At 30.5% G+C, this 19711-nt stretch overlaps 1 protein-coding gene and 1 long non-coding RNA gene across 9 annotated transcripts; both read left to right on the top strand.

The window, feature by feature from the left end:
• The first annotated feature begins 2369 nt into the window (after positions 1–2369).
• Positions 2370–6590, top strand: LOC107901174 (uncharacterized). The gene is made up of 3 exons (XR_001685156.2): positions 2370–2774; positions 5570–5652; positions 6351–6590. It is a non-coding gene; the product is annotated as an uncharacterized lncRNA (long non-coding RNA).
• Positions 6591–12870: 6280 nt separating this feature from the next.
• On the top strand, positions 12871–16507 carry LOC107901175 (2-oxoglutarate-Fe(II) type oxidoreductase hxnY). 8 transcript variants are annotated; one of them, XR_005914695.1, is made up of 12 exons: positions 12871–13131; positions 13319–13514; positions 13651–13749; positions 13845–13896; positions 14000–14121; positions 14207–14307; positions 14395–14453; positions 14743–14789; positions 15283–15328; positions 15495–15673; positions 15845–15924; positions 16235–16354. XR_005914695.1 is itself a non-coding variant. In XM_016827073.2 (11 exons), exons 1-11 carry the CDS (start codon positions 13021–13023, stop codon positions 16264–16266), a joined length of 945 nt encoding a protein of 314 aa, XP_016682562.1. In that variant the 5' UTR covers positions 12871–13020; the 3' UTR covers positions 16267–16507. The 8 variants fall into 8 exon arrangements, 5 of the variants coding, with proteins under 5 accessions (XP_016682562.1, XP_016682560.1, XP_040951621.1 ...); XR_001685158.2 differs by having other exon boundaries at positions 14743–14799; XR_005914694.1 differs by having other exon boundaries at positions 14743–14799; positions 15283–15673.
• The last annotated feature ends 3204 nt before the right edge of the window (positions 16508–19711 follow it).

Below are 19711 nucleotides of genomic sequence, written 5' to 3'. Positions count from 1 at the left end.
TAAGAGAAATAAATAGGAGTAAAATTGTCTTTTTTATTTTTTATTTAATTAAATATCTCTAAAATTTTATAATATTAATTTTACATTAAGTTTTAACTATTATATCCAATTAAATATTCCTACACATTTGTAATATTTCTTATCTCTAACTAAAATTTTCTTTCATTATTTATATCTATCTATAATTAATGACATTTATGGTTTTTTTTTTGGTATATTTGCTTTCATTGTTCGTTTGGTGGTGTTTTTTTTTTTTGAATGGATTATAATTTTTGTGATAGTAAAAGTTTTATATTTTAGTAGTTAGATGAGAAAGAAATTTTATATAAAAAATTAATGTGAAATTATTATATTTAATTTATTTTTCAATTTTATTATTAATTTCTTTTCAAACAAATAAAGACAAATTTAGTATTTTAAAATTAATCAATTAATTAAAATACTAATATTTTAAAGAAATTATTATATTTTATTAAAATTTACTTTTATAGCCAAAATAAATTGATTTTAAAGCATGTCTTATATCTATTATTGTCTATTTTTTAAGATTGTGATCTAATTCGATAACTTCAATTTCTTTTGACACTGCGTTAAAAAAATCATACAATTTCTCTGATTTGCTTATTCTCTTTTCGTTTTAACAAAGATTTAGGTTTTTAAAATGATATGGTCCAAAAATACCCTTTAGTTTTCAAAACCCAGAAGATGGACACTTAGAAATAATATCCTTCTCTACCTGCTCTTTCAACCACATATTAAATGAGAAGAGAACCACCCAACATATGAAATGAGGAAACTTGAGATTACAAAAAAAAATTTTTGGTGAATTTGTATGTGTGACTCTTATATTTATTCCAAAACTAATTTCTTATTTATATCTTCTATTTTATTTTAATTTTATATATTTATTTATAATTAAATCTAATATAAATAAAAAAGACAAATCCTACCAAAACAAGATTATATTTATATATAAATAGACTAGATTTATCAATTAATAGAGACTTATCTTTTCATTTTGACCCATCTACTCAATTAGAGTTTACAAAAAATATATATATATTTTTTTGTATTTCAAACGTGTGTAAAATACGATAAATGAAATTATTTTTTTAATATTAATTTCATTATAGCTCTTCCTTGACTCTTAAATAAGAAAATAATGCGTTTCAACACACTCGAACCCACATATTTTTACTTGTCAATGCCAATTAATTTAAGCTTCAATCCGCTTTAAATGTTGAAATAAATGAAGCAATGAAAGAATAAAATTACATTATTTCTTTTATTAGAAAAATCAAAGAACGTTAATTGAGTGCTCAAGAACTTCTTCGTTTTAGAAAAATCATTAAATGTATGGTTGAGACCCAGAATTATGTGTAGGCATATCTTTAGCAGATCAACAAGTCTCCTAAACGTCAATAAAACGTGTTTGACTGCCATTGTCAACTGCATTGAGATTCACGAGCTAAGTAGAAGTTTTTCCTAAAATTTTTAAGTGAAACTGCCACTCTCTCTCTTTTTCATATTTTACTAAATTCTTTCTTTTTGTTTATCTTTATCAGTCAAGGTTGCAAATTCTATTTTAATGATTCAGTGACTTTAAATTAATTAGTGAAAAGTTGAAGATAATTGAAATCAAGTTAAAATATGTTATTAATCCTTGTATTTGTATAAAATTTGAAATTTAGTTCCTATATTTTAAAAGTTAAAAAAAAGTCCCTTTAGTTTATTGATTTAAAAATCTCAATATTATCATTAAAATTGTAAGTATTTTCTATCAAAATTTAAGAATTTAGAAATTTGATTAGGTTGTCTTCATATGGCGCGATATATAATTGATGGAAAATAATATGTTAAGTTGGAAATTTACCAATGACAATAATGATTGGACTAGGGTTTTTAAATTGAAAAAGTAAGAGGATTGAATTTTTAAATTTTAAAGTATATGGATTAAATCTCAAATTCTATACAAATACAGGGACTAACAGCTTATTTTGACCTTAAAATTAAATTATAATAACTTTATAAGATAGAATCTAAGGTGTAGGCAGTTATGGCTAAAATAGTAAAATTGCTTTGTAAGTCCTTTGAAAAATTATAAAATTATGAATTAGTATAAAGTTAATCCCTAAAAAAATTTATAATTTAATTCTCAACCCGCTCAAATGTTTTTCTTGTTGATTAGATAAATGATACAAAACGTTACTTAGAATGAAAAAAGAATCATTAAATTAATTACTGTTTTTCTTCACTCACTTAATAATTGGTAAAATCTAGTAATCAAGTATAATGTGACAGTAGAAAATATCTATAAGAAAATGTATTTAACCTATAATATATATAAACGTAAATTTAAACTATTGTTTGGTTCAGATGTTTAGTTTTCTATTCCCACTAATCACTTTTTGTCCCAGCCTCTGAATTGCCCATTCAAAACACGATAGGAATGCTAAAAGATTATTTTTTTCATTTTTACCCTCATTTTTTATCATTGTTCTTTCTGCACTTTCAATTATAGCCTTCCCATTCATTCCCTTCTCCATTTCCCAAGCCCTAAAACACCATTGCTCCTCACCAACTTCTTCAATCCTTTCCTCATAGGAATCGAGATCATAAAAATTCTTAATTAGAGGCAAAGTCTTCAGCAAGGAAAAAAATCCAGGCTCAATTGAAGAACACTAGATCATAGAATTGCTAATCAATCTCTCAGTACTGATTCAGACTTCTTGAACTGAAAGCAAGTAATTTTCAAAGAAGCTTGTGCAACATAGGTAACCCTAAAACTGATGGTTTTTTTTTTTTACTTATGCAAATTAGTATGTCGAATCACGAGTTTATTTGCCTATTTTGGGATCAAGATTTTCCTCAAATGAAACAAGTTTTTTATTTTAGCTTTTAAGTGCTATAAGCTGTTGATTTTTGGGTGTTCTCCTTTTCATGTAAGGTGTTTTTGATAATTATTTTTTCTCTTAAAGATGAAAGATTGACGGTGTTGCTGTGTTGACTTTTTCATTGGTTCATATTTATGCATTTTTTTGGGGTTAAAAGAAAAGTGGAAATAATTCATTGCGTGATGGATTTTAAGATGCTATTGTATTTGAACTGAATTATGAAGATTTGGGATTAATGGTGGTGATGGTACTTAGGATGCTACTGCATTTAAATTGAGTTTTGAAGATTTGTGATTAATGGTTCATTGCGTGATGCTACTTAGATTATAACTGAGTTATGAAGATTCGGGATTAATGGTTTCATTGCATGATGGTTGTTAGGATGCTATTACATTTGAACTGAGTTACTAACTACAAATCAACTTTAGGTGTAATGACTCAAAAGTCAATAAAGTCGAAAGCAGTGGTTTTAGAATGTTGTTTTCCGAAGATAGATTTAGTGAATATTATTTATTCATAATTACGAAGGTATAACAGTATTATATTGAGGTTGATCTAATAATTTTAATTATTAGAAAGTTAGACAATGTACAAGTGTATCAGTTCTAAAGTCAATGGTTTTGGAAATTAAGGTGTCGGGACCTCGTTTCCCTAAACTAGACTCGTAAATATTTTTATTAAATATTTACAGAGTTATATTAGAAGTGAATTAAATTTTTGGTTATGTAATTTTGACGAAAGAGTGTTTAATTAAAGTAAAGGGACTAAATTAAATAAGTGATAAAAGTAAGAATTAATACTAAATTATAAGGTGAATCTATATTAAGGGGCTTATTAAATAAATAAGCCATTATTTATATAAGTGTGTGATGGTGGACGGTTTTAGTAAATATTATAAGTATTATATGTGTTAAGTTAGTATAATAATTAAGTTAAAATTTGTTATATAAAAGGATATATATATATTATTAATAGATGGGAGATAATGGTTAGTGGGGAGAGGAATTCCAAGCAAAAATTTTCTTTAATTTTCTTCTTTCCGAAACAAAATGGAAAGAGGGGAGAAGTTGCACGGCCAAGAGCTCTTGTTGCATGTTTAATTTGGTTAGTGAATTTTGGTTATTTTTAGATGAAATTTATGTTTTTGAAGTCTTAATGTTATGAGTTAATTTGCCCATGCTGAAATTGTGAGAATTAATGATATTTGTAGAAGTTACTATTGATGCTTGGTGTTATTTGGTTGGATGTTAAATTTGTGAGTGATTATGAAATTATATTTATATATATGTACGTGTTTGAGCTACCACTTTAGTAAATTTTGCACTTTTAAAATTGTTGAAGCTAGACCAAGCTTAAGTAGGGACTGATTTGATAAATCATGAAGAGTGTAGGTACTGTTTTTTTTTTATATAGAATGTTAAATGTCTTTGAGGTGATGAGTAAATTATAAGTCTTATGGGCTAATTTGGTCAAATTGAGTGATGATTTTTGTTGATATTAATCTCTAGGGACTTAAATATTGTAAATTCAAAATAACATGGTTTAAATCATGATTTATAGTGATTAAGGGAATGCTGGAAAATAATATAAATTGGTTTGATGGGAATTGATGGGGGAAAACTAAAATTTGGAGGTTTTGGATTAAGGATTTAATGGTATATACATATTGACTGCAAAGATGTGAAGTTTGTTTAAAGGGTTAAAAGTTTGAGTATAAATATTCTTGGGGGTTGAATTATTAAATTAAAATAAGTGGGTGATAAATTAGTAATTAGTATTAAATTTCAAAGTGGGATTAGAATAAGGGACTATTTAAATAAATAGTCCATTAATTTAATGAGTTTTGGTTAATGGATAATTATGAGGGAATTATATATATATAATATATGTTAATTGTATGATAATGCTTAAATTAGTAATTATGTTAAGTTATAATAAAAATGAAATGAAAATATGAATAAAATAAAAGAAACAAATAGAGTAGTGGGGAAAGAAAATGGAAAGAGAAACAAAATTAAAGCTTCATCTCTTTTGCATGCGGATTTGGAGAAGAAAAAGGTTAGCACCATTCGGCTTTTAAGTTTCATTTTTGAAGCATAACTTTATTGGTATGATTTGATTATTTTCAATTAAACTTTATATTTTTGGAACCTTAAAATCATGTAGTAGATTACCCATGTGGAAATTTAGAAAAATTATGATATTTGTGGAAGCTGCCATTGTTGAAAAACTCTAATGTTTGAAGTTGTTTTGATAGAATTAGGGGTTAAATTGTTAATTTTTGTGAAGTCTAGGGACTGTTTTGGTGGATTGTTCTTTTGTGCTGGAAATTTGAGTTGAATTACTAAGTTTAGGGAGCAAGTAAAATATTTTGTATTATGAGTTTTATTAGTATTAGCTTTCAAGGAGTTGAATGCTATAAATTAAACTAGTATGGTGTTAAGTTATGAAATTCAAGAATTTAGGGATTGTTAATAAATTATATGTATATGTGGTTAGTTATGGAAATTAGATGAAGATGCAATCAAGCTAATTTTGATGTTAATGTTTAAGTTGAGTAAATGTCAATTGTTGAGGGTAAAAGTATAAATTATGATCTAAGGTTAATTGATTTAATTAAAAGCAAGTATGCTATTCAAATTAAGTAATGAAATTAATTTGTTAATTTGATAAAGAGAAGAATAGATCGGGTATCAATCGTGGGAAGGAAAAGATCACTGAGTAGACGTCTGCAATTCGTAGCACCTGTCGTATTTTGGTAAGTTTGAAGTCTCGAACTTAACCTTTTTATTAATCATTTATTTAATTAATAATTAGATGTTATTTAAATACTTGATATACAATCTTATGTTCATATTTGAATGATGATGTTAATTAATGAATGAGGAAATTGTGAAAATAAATAAGTATTTATTCGTCGGTTTATCCGACTAGTGTTAGGCGCAAATATCGTTTGTATGTCAACTAGAGTTGGGCTCACTATTTATTCGTCGGTTTATCCAACTAGCGCTGGGCGCAACTTCTGTCAGTTTATCTGACTAGTGCTGGGCACACATTTGTCGATTTATCTGACTAGTGCCGGGCACACATTTTTCGGTTTATCCGACTAGCGCTGGGCGCAACTTCCATCAGTTTATTTGACTAGTGCTGGGCACACATTTTTCGGTTTATCCGACAAGCGTTGGGCGCAAACTCTTCCGTGGTTTACCCGCTAGGCACCGGGTGCCATGTATCGATTGGACTATACATCAAGGTTATATGAACCATCGAAGACGGTTGGTTATAGGTATTACTAAGGAAGAATTATATTTACTTATGTATATATATTAATTCATTGGAAGGTATGACATATTTCTTGAATTAGATTATTAAAGTTGTGAAATAAATTCAAATGCTTTAGATATACTTGTGGCTATTCAAATAAGTGAAATCTACTTAATGTGGATTGCTTTCCAGGTTTACAGGTTAGATAAATAGTAGAATCGGACTCAGCATCCTATAAGAATCCCGTACTCAACGTCGGTGATGTCCTCTTTTGGTGTTTTTGGCATGTACTTAGGGGGTATTAGTTGGTTAAAATTTTTCGTCCATGGATAATTTTGATGAATTTTACATGTATGATATATAACTTATAATCTTGGTAAATGATGTATATATTTTGATATAATTATGTTTATATATGTAAATGTTTGGAAATGGTGTTTTCTTTAAATAAGCTAGATGTCCTATTGAAATTGGTGATTTAATTTGGTTGACATGGAAGTGTTGAATTAGGTATTAACCTTATAACATGTTTATCACTCTTGAGTTAGAATAATGAATCAATGTATATTTATGTTTGGTCATTTTGTTGATGCTTGAGTGCATGTGGTAGATGTTAGATAGTGCATTGATTCTAATGACTTACTTGACTGTTTAATACATGGCTGAGGTGCCTTTGAATGGCATACTGGTTAACCACTCAAGATGGTCGTTTTGGCATGTTTAATTGTGTTTTGATTAGGTTATATTATTGATGAATCGGTTGTTTAGTGTCCAAGAAACCACAATTTAGTAAACTTGAGTTTTAAGGTACATTTAGGTGCACACAGCCTGAGACACGGTCTGTCACACGACCGTGTGTCGTACACGGGCAACACATACGGGCGTGTGCCCCAATTTAAAAAGTCACACGGATATGTGTCCCCTGTTCCAAATTTTTTTTTTCAATTTTTCCTAAATTTTCCAATATATTCTTAGGGCCTTAGAGACTCGTTTTTAGGTCCGTATATGTATATTAGCTCATGAATGGAATGAGATTGATTAATTGTAATCATGATTGAATAATTATCATATGAACTGTTAAATGTTTAGAATGTTATTGTAATACTCCGTGACCCAATCCGACGATGGAAGCAGGCTAGGGGTGCTACATTAGGATAAACTTTGCACTTGTCCTAGTTGTTGTCGGCGTGGAACCAAATTAGTACTGCACAATGGCAGTTGCCACTATAAGAAAGTAAGATGGAAAGCCCAAGCACCTACTAGTGTTATTGCTTGGAAATGGAAATTCAATTATTCTGACTACTCCATGAGAGGGAACGTTCACTTCGTTGTCCTGTATCAAAGGTTCGAGCTTTTGGGTGATTTGGAGCAGTTCATTATTATATACTCTTTTGGAACTCACACCGCAAAATATACATTCTATAAGTTTTGTGGAAAAACTTCATTCTATACACCAGGGCAGCACCCCAATGGCATTGCTGTGACACTTGCATGTTTAGACCCTAGAACGTTTTCCCATGTTGAGATTCATAATTTTGAAAATGCGGTCATCTAGCTTCTACTTTACATCTGCTGTGTATTGCTTTACAATCCAAAATTCATTCTACCAAGTAGCTCTCATTTTAGGTTTATCAATGGCTTTCACAAAAGAGGATTGCCATTAATTTGATTGTCTTTTGAAAATGTAGTCTTCTAGCTTCTACTTTACTTCTATTGTGCATTGGGGCTTCATGGAACTGGATGCTATATGTATATGGTACCTACGTGTCTATATGAATGTATATGTGATTTCTAAGTTTTAATCCCATGTTGGTTGCCATGAAATGTTTTAAAGTAATTAGTTATCTTTAAATATCATTTTTAAAACAACTATAACTTTTGGTCAAGACATTATTATTTGCTAAAAAAAGAGTTAATTTTGTTGAATGAAATTTGATAAAGAAATTAATTTTAGGTTTTTTATTTGCTAAGATATTTGTAATTTCTATTTTGTGCTTTGCAAAGATCCTTAATATGTATTGTTTATCTTTCATTGACAGTGTGTTATTGTTTCATCTTCTTCTTTGGCTTGTTTGAATGCTTCCTCTATCCATAGCTAAACCATTCATTTAGTCACTGAATCACTGCAAATTCTTTTGCAATTAAATTCTTTGATTTTGTTTTAATGTTATTGAGATTAGTGTTGAAGAAACATAACCGTTTTACTATGATTTGAAGATATGTAACACTTTAATATCTTGTAGTAATGACTTATTTGCCTTTAATAGTACAAAGTGAGAGGTGTAAAAGAATTGGTCTTGCAATAATGATTTGAATATATGTAACCTTTTGTTAATGTATGAACATTATGTTTAGATGTAAAATATAATTTTTAAGCTATTTATTACTTCTAATAGTTTGCTTTTTAGTTTAGAAGATAATTAAATTATTTGTTTCGCTAATGATATTTTAACACATTAAATATGCATTGCAATTTAAAATAAATAAAGTAGGTTATATATTATTTTTATAATATTATATATTATGATTTTTATTAATATTTTATTAATAATTATATTAAGAATGTTATTAAATTATATATTATGTTATTAAATTGTATTTAATAATAATTATGTTAAAATATGATTAAATTATTTTTATTATTTATATTAAATTATATTTAATAATCTTATTAAAATTTAATAACAACAACAAAAATCATTTATCTAAAAAAATTCTACTAAGGGTACTTTGGTCATTTAAGTCTTTTTACTTATGCTATTATAACATCTATTCCATTCAACCAAATATAAGAATACTATTATAGCTTTATTCTATTCCATTAAACCAAACAAATAGATTACTCATTACTGCTCTATTCTATTACAACCTTATTCCACTTACCCCAATGAAACGTAATGTAAATGCAATTAAGGGTCTGTTTGATTGACGAAATTGATTTTCCGGAAAATCATTTCCAACTTTTCCAGCGTTTGATTGGCGGAAAACATTTTCCATTTGGAAAATGAACTCCAAAACAAGGGAAAATGGGTTACATTTTAGGGAAAATGTCTTACCCTTTCAATTTCCGTAAGACATTTTCCGTGCTCTCCTCTCTATCACCTCCTTCATTCCTTCCTTCATTTCCGGTAGAAAACTGCTTCTGTTTATCGATTTTCCAGTAACTTGTTTTTTTAATTATTCAATACTTGTTTTTTTAACATAATTACAAATAATTTATTTGATATTAGTTTTTTTCAATTTATAACGATTAATATTGTAGCTTAATAATTGAGTATTATTATAAATAAATCATTGCAATATAAGTAAAAATAATTTAAAATATAAAAATTTATTAATATATATTAATATATGTAAAAACAACTTTTCCGAAAAATATTTTCAAAAAATCTGCCAAGCAGCAGAAAATATTTTACACAGGTTCAATCAAACACCAGAAAATATTTTCCAGTAAATCATTTTATAGAAAAGTAAAACATTTTCTAGAAATCATTTTACGGAAAATATTTTACTGGCAATCAAACAGACCCTAAGTGCATTAGATATTAAACAAGTTAGCAAACAAGAATCTCTATTGATTGAAGATGATGGCAAAGATGATAGATTGAAGTACATTAAAATGTTTTTGTAATATTATTTGTACGTATTTTTAAATTTAAATTTACTTTTATTGTTTTGAGGAAGTTGAATATTTTAATTGTTTTTGGGAGATGATATTTTTAATAAAATTATTTAATTTCATGTTAAAATTTTTTAAACTTAATTATAGTTTCTTGACCAATAATTATTTAGTTTTGATTGAAAAGGAGGGGGAAGGGGCGAGTCGTGGCAAGGGGGCATTCGGAGGTGGGGAGCGATGGTGCGGTGAGGGACATAGGATCGAATGGGGGTTGGCAGCACCGGAGGGCTATGGGAGCGATAGCTAGGGTTTTTCTTTTTTGGAGGGTTAGGAGGAAGAAGTCAAGGTAAAAAGAAAAAGAAAAACAAAATTGGAGTTTTTGGGTTAAAAAGGGGGACACGGTCATGTAAAGGTACGTGTTGGGCCACACGGCTGTGTGTGGTGTTTCTTTAGCCCATATGTGATTGAGAAAGTGAAGTTATATTGTAAAGATCATGAGATAAAAGTCCCCAATTTAAGTGCTTCATACAAAACCAGTCGAGGTCGGTCTCGCATCCAGAGGGCTAACCTCACAATTGAGCATCACTATCGATTTGATATATTCATTATTGGTATCGATTCCTTGCTAACAGAAATGAATTCTCGCTTTAATGATGAGGTAGTGGAGTTACTTGTTCTTAACTCTGCTTTGGATCCACGTGATAATTACAAAGCTTTTCGGGTGGAAGATATTTGCAAGCTTATGAATGATTTTTATCCGGACGATTTTACGGAGCAAGAAAAGCTACACATGAAGATTCAATTGGAGTATTTTTAACTTGATGCTCATCAAAGCATAGAGTTGCAGAAAGCTTCTACGATTGTCAAGTTGTGTCAAGTGCTAGCTAAGACAAATGATTCAAGTATTTATCCTCTTCTCGTGTCTATTGCAATAACCGAACAAACATTTTCAGCCATAAAAATTGTGAAGACAATGTTTCGCAACAGAATGGAGGATGATTTTTTTTTTCAGCTTGCTTGGTTGCATACATCGAAAAAGAGATAGATTGAGAATTTTCAACAGGTTCTATCATTGATGAGTTTGATCTTATGAAAAACGGAGGGTGCAATTTAAGATGCCTAGTATTGATAAATAGGACTAAGGCCAAGTTTTTTAAATTTAATTTTTGGAATTATAATGGTATTTATGAAAATTTTAGTATGATATCAGTTATTCTTTCTTGCATATTGGAAAGAAATATTTAATTCTATATAGTATGATTTTTTCTTTTAATTTTTTTACAGTTAAATCGTTCATAATTTAAAAAAAAACATTAAATTGATTTGTTTAATAAAACAAAGATTCCGAGAAGAATTGACACTTTTTACGTTAAAAAAATCGTTTAGATTTAAAATTTTCACCCCCTTAAAATAAAATTCTGAATCCATCCTTGATGTCAATTGTCTAGATCAAATTGTGACAAGTGATGTTAACATTCCAGATTATTTGCAATGCAGGAAATAAATTAAAGGTCATAAAGTTTGTACGTTGGAGTATTTTTTTTATGCTTAAGTCAATTCTTGATGAAAAGAGTGAAATGGTGTAAGATTAAGTGTATGGTCATACCTGATCAACATCATAATATTAGTATTTATAGATGTCTATGGTGCTTACCTAAGGTTGTTTGGCCTTGTGGTTGGATCTGACTATTGCTCCTTATTGGCTAGTCCGTTTTCTCTACATCTTCGAGGACATTAGTCCATGCTCAATTCTATCGAAGGATTAAGTTAATATTAGGGGTGTTAAAACGGTTAATTGAATTAAATTAATATTAATTAAATTAATTAAAATTTTTAATTTTTTAATTATTAACTGAACCGAAATATTTCGATTATTTCGGTCGGTGAATTAACCGAAATTTATATATATATATATTTATTAAAACAAGTATAAAACATATAAAAAAATAAATTAATAATGTTCATTTGACCGAATTAATTAAATTAGTAATTACTTAATACATAATAATATATAATATTATTTATTAAGTTCGGTTAATTACTTGATTTCGAATTGAATTAACCATTAATCAAAATTCTAAAAAACCTTTAACTAACCTCCAACCGAACTAGATCGGTTAATCGAATTAAATCAATTTAACGAATTAATTAGATTTTAACCGAAGTTTGAACACCCTAACTAAGAGATCTTGTAGAAGCCAACCAATGATGAAGATTGAAGAAAATGCCAACAAATGGTAGCAAACGGAAGCGAACGTATGAAATACTGGAGTTTGGATAGATTTGGAAAAAAGAACCTAGGTTTGAATCCATTGATTTTTAGTTTTAATTTTTTTTTAATTATAATTATTGGATGGGTTGGCTAAAAAATAAAACAAAATTGGACAGGTTGGGGATACGATTTGGGGTAATATTAAGGGGGAAAAAAATAGAAAACCAAAACATCTTCTAAAACCGGTTTAGAAGGGTTTTAGCTAAGTTACCTGACTCTCTGTTTCGATTTCTTTTAACCGTTCAAAACTCGTCACTGATGAAATGGTTGGATCAGACATTTTCAATTTAATCATTCGGTCTAATCTGGTTATGTCTGCCTTACTAGTTTAATTATTAAAACCAATTAACCTTTTATTATTATCTAAAAATTCTATTAGAATATAGAAGTTTTATTTTTACATGGTTGGAAGCTAGTTAATAATGACAAATGAAATATGTATGATATTAAAATGAAAAAATATTAAATTTAAACACATAAATACATATATTACTAAATGAATACAATTATTTATGATGGTGTTACCATCTATCTTGAATTGACGTTGTGTTAACTTATGACACTAATTTAACCAATAACATTACTAATATATATACAATCGATAGATATAATAAAGTATGTATAATAAAATCAAAATATATAAAAAATATTAAAATAAATGGAAATTTATAATTTTTCAAATTTTTATATTTTTATAAGAAATGTACTTCAACTCATGTTTTCCAATGTCAGAATCACTTTTATTTAGAAAATAGAAATTGAGGTGAAAAATATTAGATAAGTAATATAGAAATGTAAAACAAAACCTACCACCTTAAATTATGTGAACCAGAAAACGCGTGTCCCACTTACATTACCGAGAAGTTGCCGTTGGTCTCTCAACCTATAAATTCTCATCTCGAATTTCTAAACTATGAGACCATTAAACTAACAAAAGCAGAACACCAACTGCGCCAAAAAGAGAAAGCAAAATGGCAAATCAGAAGCAAAGCGGACCCGAACCTCCTATCAAAGTCTCAACCATCAATTGTATCGATCTGTCTAATCCTGATATTGGTGAATCCGTTGCTTTACTAAAGCAGGTTTGGTTCCCCTCTGTATCTTTTTGGCTTCTGTGTTTTGTTGTACTTGTCATATGAATTTACTGGTTTCTGTTTTCTTTTCAACTGTTTTGATGATTCGAAGTTGATAGTTTGATGCCTTGGTGATTATCAGACAACCCCATAATAGAAGTTTGGTTTTTTTTTTTTTTTTTTGTGGTGGGTTTAGGCTTGCTTGGATTGTGGATTTTTCTATGTTGTAAATCATGGGATAAGCCAGGAATTTATGGATGAAGTATTTGCTCAAAGCAAGAAGTTTTTTTATTTGCCATTAAACGAGAAACTGAAAGTTTTGAGGAATGAGAAACATAGAGGCTACACTCCCATGTTTGATGAGGTTCTTGACCCTGACAATCAAGTGCATGGTCAGCAATTCTTTCTCTTTAGCGTTTGTATTTCTGTATAACTGCATCATATGTTCTATTTTTCATATTCATCATTGGTGCAATAGTTTGCGTGCAACTATAGTATCAAGCTTTTTTTCCCCTGTTGGGGTAGCAGGAGACTACAAAGAGGGGTATTACATAGGCGTGGACGTGCCTGAAAATGATCCTGAATCCGAGAAGCCGTTTAATGGGCCTAATGTTTGGCCGGCAGATGGTAAAATGTTTCAACTTTCATTGGTTGGTTATTTTGCAAGACCTGTTTAAAAGAATATTTCACCAATTGCTTTGGTCACTTTTGGCACTGGTTAGGTGTTTTGCCTGGTTGGAGGCAGACTATGGAGAAATTCCATCATGAGGCATTGTAAGTTATAAGTTATGTGATTACATATCTATGCTTGTTTCATGATGATGTGTGCAAAGAAAAATGGCTGATAAGAATTTATATTTCTTCTTCTTGCTATTAGAGAGGTGGGAAAGGCAGTTTCAAGGATCATAGCGCTTGCACTTGATCTAGAGGTTGATTTCTTTGATAAGCCTGAGGTGCTTGGGAAGCCTATTGCCACCTTGCGCTTGCTACACTATGAAGGTGTAAGATCATAGGATATCTTTATTAATCTTATTGTCATACACAATTGATATAAATCATTATATGAATTTCATAATCTGTTCAGATCAATTTTCTGATCCCGCAAAAGGAATATATGGAGCTGGAGCCCATTCTGACTTCGGATTTATTACACTTTTGGCAACCGATGATGTTATGGGTCTACAAGTATGAAAGTTGCTATAACATGTGACTATATTGCCAGTTTTCTTCACATTTCACTAGTTAACAAATGTTTATTTGATTTTTCTGCAGATATGCAAGGATAAAGATGCAAAACCTCAGATATGGGAGTATGTGACACCAATAAAAGGGTAAGTCACTGATGGCTAGCAGAGATTTGAGCTTGTAGGTTACATTGTACACATGCTTCCATATTGTGCATATGCAATTTGGTTTTAGTAGAGAATGCATTTGGATCCAATCTCAGTTTTAGTGAATTTTGTCTAATTATTTACTGCCCCGAGCTTGCTATCATTATTCTTTTGTGATATCTTCTTAAATTTCTATCCTTGCATTGTTCTATTCTTGCTTCCCTTGTGCTAAGTTTAACTTTTTAATCACCAATATATGATGGGCTTAATATGTGGTTGATTTGTTCAGAGCTTTCATAGTCAACCTTGGGGACATGCTGGAGCGCTGGAGCAACTGTATGTTCAAGTAATGTGCTAGCTTCAGTTGTAACTATGGTCTACACTGCCTTATTAAAGATGAAATTAATTATGGATTTCCAGGGGCCTCATTGCTGAAGAGCTTAGACTAATTTTGATGATCTGCTTTGCCTTTTACTTTTAAGTTTAGCCATTTATTATATTGATAAATTGAAAGCAGAGAAATGTTGTTTAAGGCTGTCATCTCAAACAAATAGAACTCCGTTACCTTTTGGTTCTTTTGCATCATTACATGTACATAGGATCACTAAGAGAAAGCTGCCTTATGGTGACCTTGAGCTTTTTTGTGCCCGAGGTGTTGTTTCTTTGCAATATTCTTATGCTTATTCATCATTTCATCTTTCCTCGTTTGAAAGTGTACTGCTGTAAACTCTGTTCATTTGTTTTGAAATATTATAGTTTCTTGATGTCATGTTGTGGAAGGCTGGAAGCTACCTTTTTATAACCATCTTTCCCCTGTTGTATCTAGCAGGTCCACCTTGCACAGAGTTTTGGGGAATGGTCAAGACAGATATTCTGTAAGACCCTTTTTTTTTAACAACCCTCGTAAAATTTTATTAATATCTGTTCAGGGCATTGAAATTTACATCATCATGAGTTACATCAGCATCAAAGAGAAAATTATGCACTAGGAAAAAACAACTGATAAAAGTATCCAAGTACCTAACTTTCTTTGTTATCCAGGTTTTAAGGCCTTTCGCCGTATTCATGATTGATTAGATGCTCTATGATGTCTTCATGTTACAATATCAAGTTGCTCCATTGTATTCATCTTGTTACACTCCTTGTACATCCCATGCATGACTTTAGTGCTGGTTATATATTTACTTCTTCACTGTCTATGGTAATTAACTACAAACAAGGTAAATTTGGCTTTTCTAGCACTTTGAAATTTACGTTCCTACCAACTCTCATTTTGTAAGTTTCTTTATGATTATTGTAGCCTGGATTTTTCTTGGCACATTTTGTCTTGCTAACATTTACATAATCTTAAAAGTAAAACTAAGGTTTATGTGTTTTGTTTCTGATGGCAGATTGCATACTTTGTGGAACCTAACCATGACAGTCTGGTTGAATGTTTGCCTACTTGCAAAACAGAAAAAAGTCCTCCCAAGTAAGTCTTTAGTATCCAGTTGTTTATAATTATAGATGATAAAGATCGAAAATCCCTCCTATTTGAAACCCGTAGTTGCTATGACATTTATACGGGATTTAAACCCAAGTTGCTCTAACTCTTCATTTTGCTTGAAGTACCATGGTCAAAGGGTGTAGGCATGTGACCTTCCAAAGATCCTCCAAATATATATAAAAAAACTTTAAAATAACCAAATCTACCCATATCTGACACTTACACCCAAATCTTATAACATTGATTTAAATTGTCTTGTTCTATCTAACATAACTGCTGCGTACATTCCAACCAGGTTTCCCCCAATCAGGTGCTCAACATATCTGAGCCAACGTTACAAGGACACTCATGCTGACTTAAGTGTATACGATAAACATCAAGCTTGAAGTCCTTAGTGAAAACATGTTTAGGAAAAGGTGACATTGTAATTTTCATCATACATCAGCATATCAATTTGAATGTGGTTATATCATACATTAGAAGTCTATGTAAATTGTATTACAGTGATAAAAGTATGTAGTGAATTTACTACATGTTCCAAGTTTCAACATAGAACCTATTTTGAAAATTTTCTCTTCAGCTGGACTATCCTAAAATGACTCAATGCTATGGATGATATACCTGTATTTTTATAACTTGCCGACAATTATGAGAGACTGCTAAACAGCTGTTCAAACACTCACAATGGTGCAAGTTAACATTTCACAACCCAAATCACATTTTTACTATACCTTATTTATTAGGCATTTGTTAAAAATTGAACGTCAATAATGGCAATGTAGAAAGATCGCAAAGAAAAAGAAAGAAAATTTAATAATGTCGAATTCGAATGATACAAGAGGAGTTTCGACTATATCTATTCATAGGTTGAAAAAATTTAATTCTAATCTATGTCAAATATATTATGCTAATAAATACTAAATATATTATACTAATAAATACTAAATCTTCTAGAAAGAAAATATATTTTGTTTAACTTGACTTGCAAGCAATCTCTTAGAATTTGGGTCACACAACTCTAGCAATCTCCACCTTGACACGGATTCTCAACGATCAAGTTCTTTATCACGAACTCTCAACGAACAAGTTTTTCACCTCGTTCATGAAATACCTTAAGGGTATTCTTCAATAATGAACACCAACCAAGACCAAGCAATGCTCGAACTTGGTTATAGGAAGTGATTTAGTCATTACATCTACAGGATTATCATGAGTATTAACTTTGCTCACAACAATATCGCCATGAACAATAATATCACGCACAAAATGATACCAAACATTAATGTGCTTTGTTCTCTAATGAAACATTTGATCCTTCGTAAGGAATATGACACTCTAGCTATTATAAAACACTGTACTGATCTGAAAGTCTTTACTGAGTTCACCAAAGAGTCTCTTTAACTAAATAGCTTCTTTACAAGCCTTGGTAATCTCCATGTACTCAGCTTCAGTAGTAGACAAAGCAACTATAGTTTGCAAAGTGGCTTCTCAACTAATTGCGCAACCTCCAATAATAAAGACATACTCGGTGCGAGATCTTTTATTAATGTCTATAGCAAAATCAGAATCAACATACCCAATGACTTCATCTTTAGTTCTTCCAATCTGTAAGCAAACATTAGTAATACAATGTAAGTATTTGAAAATTCACTGAACTGTTTTCCAATGTTCTTTACCAGGATTTGCTATGTATCTACTAATTGCACTACATATGATAAATCTAGTCGTGAGTAAACCATAGCATACATGAGAGATCCCACTGCACTAGAATATAGAACACGTGCCATGTAGTCAATCTCATCATCTGATTGCAGAGACAAAGCCAACAAAAGTCTAAAGTGGGCTGCTAATGAAGTACTAACAGGCTTGACATTCTGCATATTGAATCTGCGAAGAACTTTCTCAATGTACCATTTCTAACTTAGGTATAATTTATATGCTTTTCTATCTCTAAGAATCTCCATTCCAAATATCTTTTTTGTTGCTCCCAAATATTTCATCTCAAATTCCTTACTAGGTTGAACTTTGACCTTTCTTATCTTTCCTTCATCTTTAGCTACTATCAATATGTCATCAACATATAGGAGTAGATACATAAAAGAACCATCATTGTTTTTCTTAAAATAAACACAACTGCCTTGGTGACTGTTTCAAGCCACAAAGAGACTTTTCAACAAGCAAACATAGTCCTCTTTTTCTAAGATTATAAAACCCTCTGATTTTTGCTTGTAAATATCTTCCTCAAGTTCTCCATGTTTTTACATATAATTGCTTAAGATCTAAATCATACATGGTCACAAATCCAAGCAAGGTTCGAATCGAATTATTCTTCACAACTGGAGAAAACACATTTGTGAAGTCTACACCTGGAATTTGACTGTAACCTTTTACAACTAGCCTTGTTTTATATCTGGGTTTTTCAATTCCTAAGGCCCATTTTTTCTTCTTAAACACTCATTTACAATGAACAACCTTTTTACCCTTAACAAGCTTGACTAGATCTCATGTTCTGTTCTTATGGAGTGATTCCATCTGTTCTTATGGAGCGATTCCATCTCTTCTTGTATGGTAAACATCCACTTTATTGAATCTTCACAGCTAACTGCCTCAAAATAAGTAGATGGCTCTTAATTTTCATATATATCTTCAGTCACTTTTAAAGCATAAGAAACTAGATCAGCCTAGGCGTACCTCTTTAGATGTTTAATTTCTCTTCTAGGTCTGTTCTTGGAAATAGAATATTATGGTGAATAAGCAACTCTACTCTGAGTTTCAGTACTAAAATGAGGAGTAGACTCTTTTGTAGGTTCTAGATCAATCTGTAGCTCCACCTGCTTCACATGTGTGCTTGGACTTTGCTGGTCTTTATTGGAGAAGTCTTCAAGAGATAAGTTAGGCAGCATAGCAGTTTCATCAAAAATAACATCTTTGCTAATCACAACTTTTCTATTTTTAGGACACCATAATTTATATCCTTTAACACAAGCCCTATACCCAATAAAAACAAATTAAAAAAAATCTAGGTTCCAATTTCTCATTGTCAACATTAGCATACACAGGACACCCAAAAATCTTCAAATCGGAATAATTAACAGGATTATTAGACCATACTTCTTGTGGAGTCTTTTTCTCAATGGCAATGAATGGAGACCGGTTAATTAAAAAACATGCAATAGAGGCCGCTTTAGCCCCAAACAACTTCGGTAAACAAGCATTTGACAGCATACATTGAATTTTTTCCATGATTGTTCTATTCATCCGTTCTATAATGTTGTTTTACTGTGGAGTATGATGAACTATCAAATGTCTCATGATCCCTTCCGATTTGTACAATTCATTAAATTCATTAGAATAAAATTCCAAGTCATTAACTGTGTGGAGGTGTTTTATTTGTTTTCTTGTCTGCTTCTCAATCATAGTTTTTTAAGCCTTAAACATGGAAAACACATCACTTTTTTGCTTCAAGAAGAATGCCTAAACTTTTCTGGAAAAATCATCAATGATCGTTAGCATATAATTAGTGCCACCCATCGAAGGCACTCTAAATGGTCCTCAAAGATCATAATGAGTATAATCCAGTGTTTCCTTCATGTTATGGATTCCTCTAGTGAATCAAACTCTCTTTTGCTTCCTAAAAATACAGTACTCATAGAACTTCAGTTTACTAATGTCTTGTCCATCAAGAATTCCTCGTTTTTCAATTCTGTCATATCGTTCTCCCTCATATGTCCTAGACGTATATGCCAAAGCCTAGTAACGTCATCATCTGACA

Source organism: Gossypium hirsutum, chromosome D06 (assembly GCF_007990345.1).
Source record: "Gossypium hirsutum isolate 1008001.06 chromosome D06, Gossypium_hirsutum_v2.1, whole genome shotgun sequence".
Taxonomy (NCBI): Eukaryota; Viridiplantae; Streptophyta; class Magnoliopsida; order Malvales; family Malvaceae; genus Gossypium; species Gossypium hirsutum.
The sequence above is the reverse complement of the archived record's forward strand: the minus strand, read 5'-3'. Positions and strand labels throughout refer to the sequence as shown.

What these genes read in the sequence shown, in the direction of transcription:
- LOC107901175 (XM_016827071.2), top strand. Translation starts at nt 13,021, where the DNA reads ATGGCAAATCAGAAGCAAAGCGGACCCGAACCTCCTATCAAAGTCTCA. An exon ending in CCGTTGCTTTACTAAAGCAG is followed by an intron (nt 13,132 to 13,318) that starts GTTTGGTTCCCC and finishes TGGTGGGTTTAG; the next exon opens with GCTTGCTTGGATTGTGGATT. An exon ending in TGGAGCAACTGTATGTTCAA is followed by an intron (nt 14,800 to 15,282) that starts GTAATGTGCTAG and finishes TGTATCTAGCAG; the next exon opens with GTCCACCTTGCACAGAGTTT.